Source organism: Penaeus vannamei, chromosome 1, assembly GCF_042767895.1.
Source record: "Penaeus vannamei isolate JL-2024 chromosome 1, ASM4276789v1, whole genome shotgun sequence".
In the NCBI taxonomy this organism is placed as follows: Eukaryota; Metazoa; Arthropoda; class Malacostraca; order Decapoda; family Penaeidae; genus Penaeus; species Penaeus vannamei.
In genome coordinates, this window is record NC_091549.1 from 42,918,350 (window position 1) to 42,920,849 (window position 2,500).

General features: G+C 50.3%; 1 protein-coding gene across 1 annotated transcript in view; it reads right to left on the bottom strand.

Annotated features, from left to right (window-relative positions):
• The window catches only part of LOC138862965 (uncharacterized), a 68,975-nt gene extending 66,961 nt beyond the window's left edge, over window positions 1-2,014 (bottom strand). Inside the window, exons 1-2 of the mRNA XM_070126238.1 lie at window positions 1,985-2,014; window positions 94-739 (exon numbers count right to left, since the gene is read on the bottom strand). Of these exons, the coding sequence (XP_069982339.1) occupies window positions 94-739; window positions 1,985-2,014 (676 nt within the window). The remainder of the gene's footprint in view (window positions 1-93; window positions 740-1,984) is intronic.
• Between the last annotated feature and the right edge of the window lie 486 nt (window positions 2,015-2,500).

Genomic DNA, 2,500 nt, shown 5'->3' on the forward strand with positions numbered 1-2,500 from the left:
AACAACCGTCCTACCTTTTCTCCTCCTCCGAAAACCTCCTTCCTGGCTTCCCTTCCCCTCCCCCTCCAAGGACCCCCCCCCCAAGGCTCCTACCTTTCTTCTTCTCCTCGCTGTCCTTCTCGTCGGAGAAGGGCGAGTCGGGCTGCTCCCTCTCGAAGGTGTACTCGGAGATCTCGTAGCGCGGAGGCGGGCCCGTCGCGCCCACCACCGCGGCCGCCCTGTGGTTGGCCGTGGCTCGTCGGTAGCTCGTGGGCGTGGCGGTCGCGGGCGTGGACGAAGGAGTGTCTCGGAAGCTCCCTCTTCTGCCTCCCTCCGTCCGCTCCCTCACTGTGGCCCCGCTGGCCGCTCCTCCGCCTCCTCCTCCTCCAGCTCCCACCCCCACTCCCACTCCTCTTCCGCTCCTTTCACCAGAGCCTCCCCCTCCTCCCCCTGCTCCTCCTCCTCCTCCGACGCCCCCGCAGATGCCTCCGCTCCCTGAGCTTAAGCCTCCGGTGGTGGCGCTGGCGCTGCAGCCTCTTCTGAGACTCCCGCCGAGGCTCCTGGAGGCTCTCGCGCACTCGGCCGACGTCCTGGGCAGCGATCCGAAGGTGACCACGTCCGCCGCGCGGCGTCCGACGGGGCCGTTCGGGAGGGGCAGCGTCTGCAAAAGAGGAAAGAGCCGGTGAGCAGCGGCGGCGTGCCAGGAGGGCCCTTCGGCAGGAGGAACACTTTGGGCCGCTTGGTGAAGAGGCTGAGGCGGCTGGTGAGCAGGACGAAATGTGGTGGAAATAAAAACTAACAGCGAAGGAGTAAAAAGAAGTAATACCACTAATATTACAATCATTATTATTGTTATCATCGCTATCGTCATCATGATTATAGTTACAACAATACCGTTACGATTGTATTTCTTTTTGTTTTTATTATCCTTCATAATACTTTTGCTGTTATTGTTATTGTCATTACCATTGCTATCCCTACTGCTACTACTAAAATTACTAATACTATCATTATTTCTATTGTCGTTATTCCATTATTATCATTATTATTTTCATTAATATCATAACTATATTCATTGTAGTTATTGCTGATACTATTGTTATTATCATTGTTATGATTATTATTATCATTATTATTTTCATTAATATCATTATCATTGGCATCATAATTTTTAATATTATTGTTATCATCATCGTCATTATTAGTATTATTCTTGTTATCATTTTTATTATTATAACATCGGTTATCATTATTATCATCATGTTATTTTTCTATTATCATTATCATCAATATTATCATTATTATTATGAAAAAAGAGGTAAAAGAGAAGAAAAAGATGAGGGGAGAAAAAGAAAAAGACAGAAGAGAGAGAAGAAGAAGAAGAAGAAAAAGACAGGAGAGAGAAGCGCCATAACGTAATCTTGGGAGCGGTCTGTCTCACCTAACCTAACGAGCGATGGTCTGGGGCCCCTAAGTGGATCTGTGGATCAGGATATTCTTCCTTCAATCCACTTTTTCCTCTCTCTCCTTCCCACCCACCCACCCCCACGTCTGCAACTCCTTCCACTCCGTTTAACCTCTCTCCTTATTCCCCTCCTTCTTATAGACAGATTTTCCTCCCCTTTTCCCTCGCTTCCTTTTACCTTGATTGTTTCTCTCAGCCCCCCCCTCCCCTCCCCCCTCTCCCCCTCCCGCCTCTCACTCTCCCTCTAACTCTGACCTTTTTTCCCCTCTCCCCCTCCCCCCACTCCCCCTCTCCCAGCCTCTCTGTAACCTTGACCTTTCCATCCTTTCTCTGCAGCTGCTACACCCATAGCCCCCCCCTCCCAACCTTAACCTCCCCTAACCCCTTCTTGACCCCCCTGACCCCACCTTGACCCCTCCTTGACCCCCTGACCCAACTTTGACCTCTTCTTGGCTCCCCTCACCCCTACTTGACCCCCTGTCCCCTTCTTAACCCCTGACCCCTCCTCGACCCCCCCCCCCATCCGAGTCGTCATCACACCAAAGTTTTATCACACTTCCCAGTAATCATCTTTCTCTGGACAATGAAAAAGAAAAAAAAAGGAGAATAAAGAAAAAAAAATCCCGGTTTTAACTCTCTCATTAATCAAAGTTTGCATCGCGCGTTACAGCAACTTGGAGAAAGGAGGAAGGGGGAGAGGGAGAAAGGGAGGAGGAGAGGGGGAGAGAAGAAGAGGGGGAGAGGGAGAGAGGGGAGACAGGGGGGAAGGAGAGAGACGGGGAGGACAGAGGGAGATGGAGACGGGTGGAGGAGGAGAAGGAGAGGGGGAGGGGAGGAGAAGGGGAGAAGGAAGAGAGGGAGGAGAGGAGAGGAAGTAATTCAGATACGAATAAGTACGTTAAGTGAAATATTTCATTAATCTTCAGGTTTCGCAGCGAGGAACGAAGAGAACAAAGGAAAAGGAGAGAGAGAGAGAGAGAGAAGCTGGGGATGGGAGGAGGAAAAGAGAGATAAGGTGATATACTGTGTGTGTGTGTGTGTTTCTTTGTTTGTGTA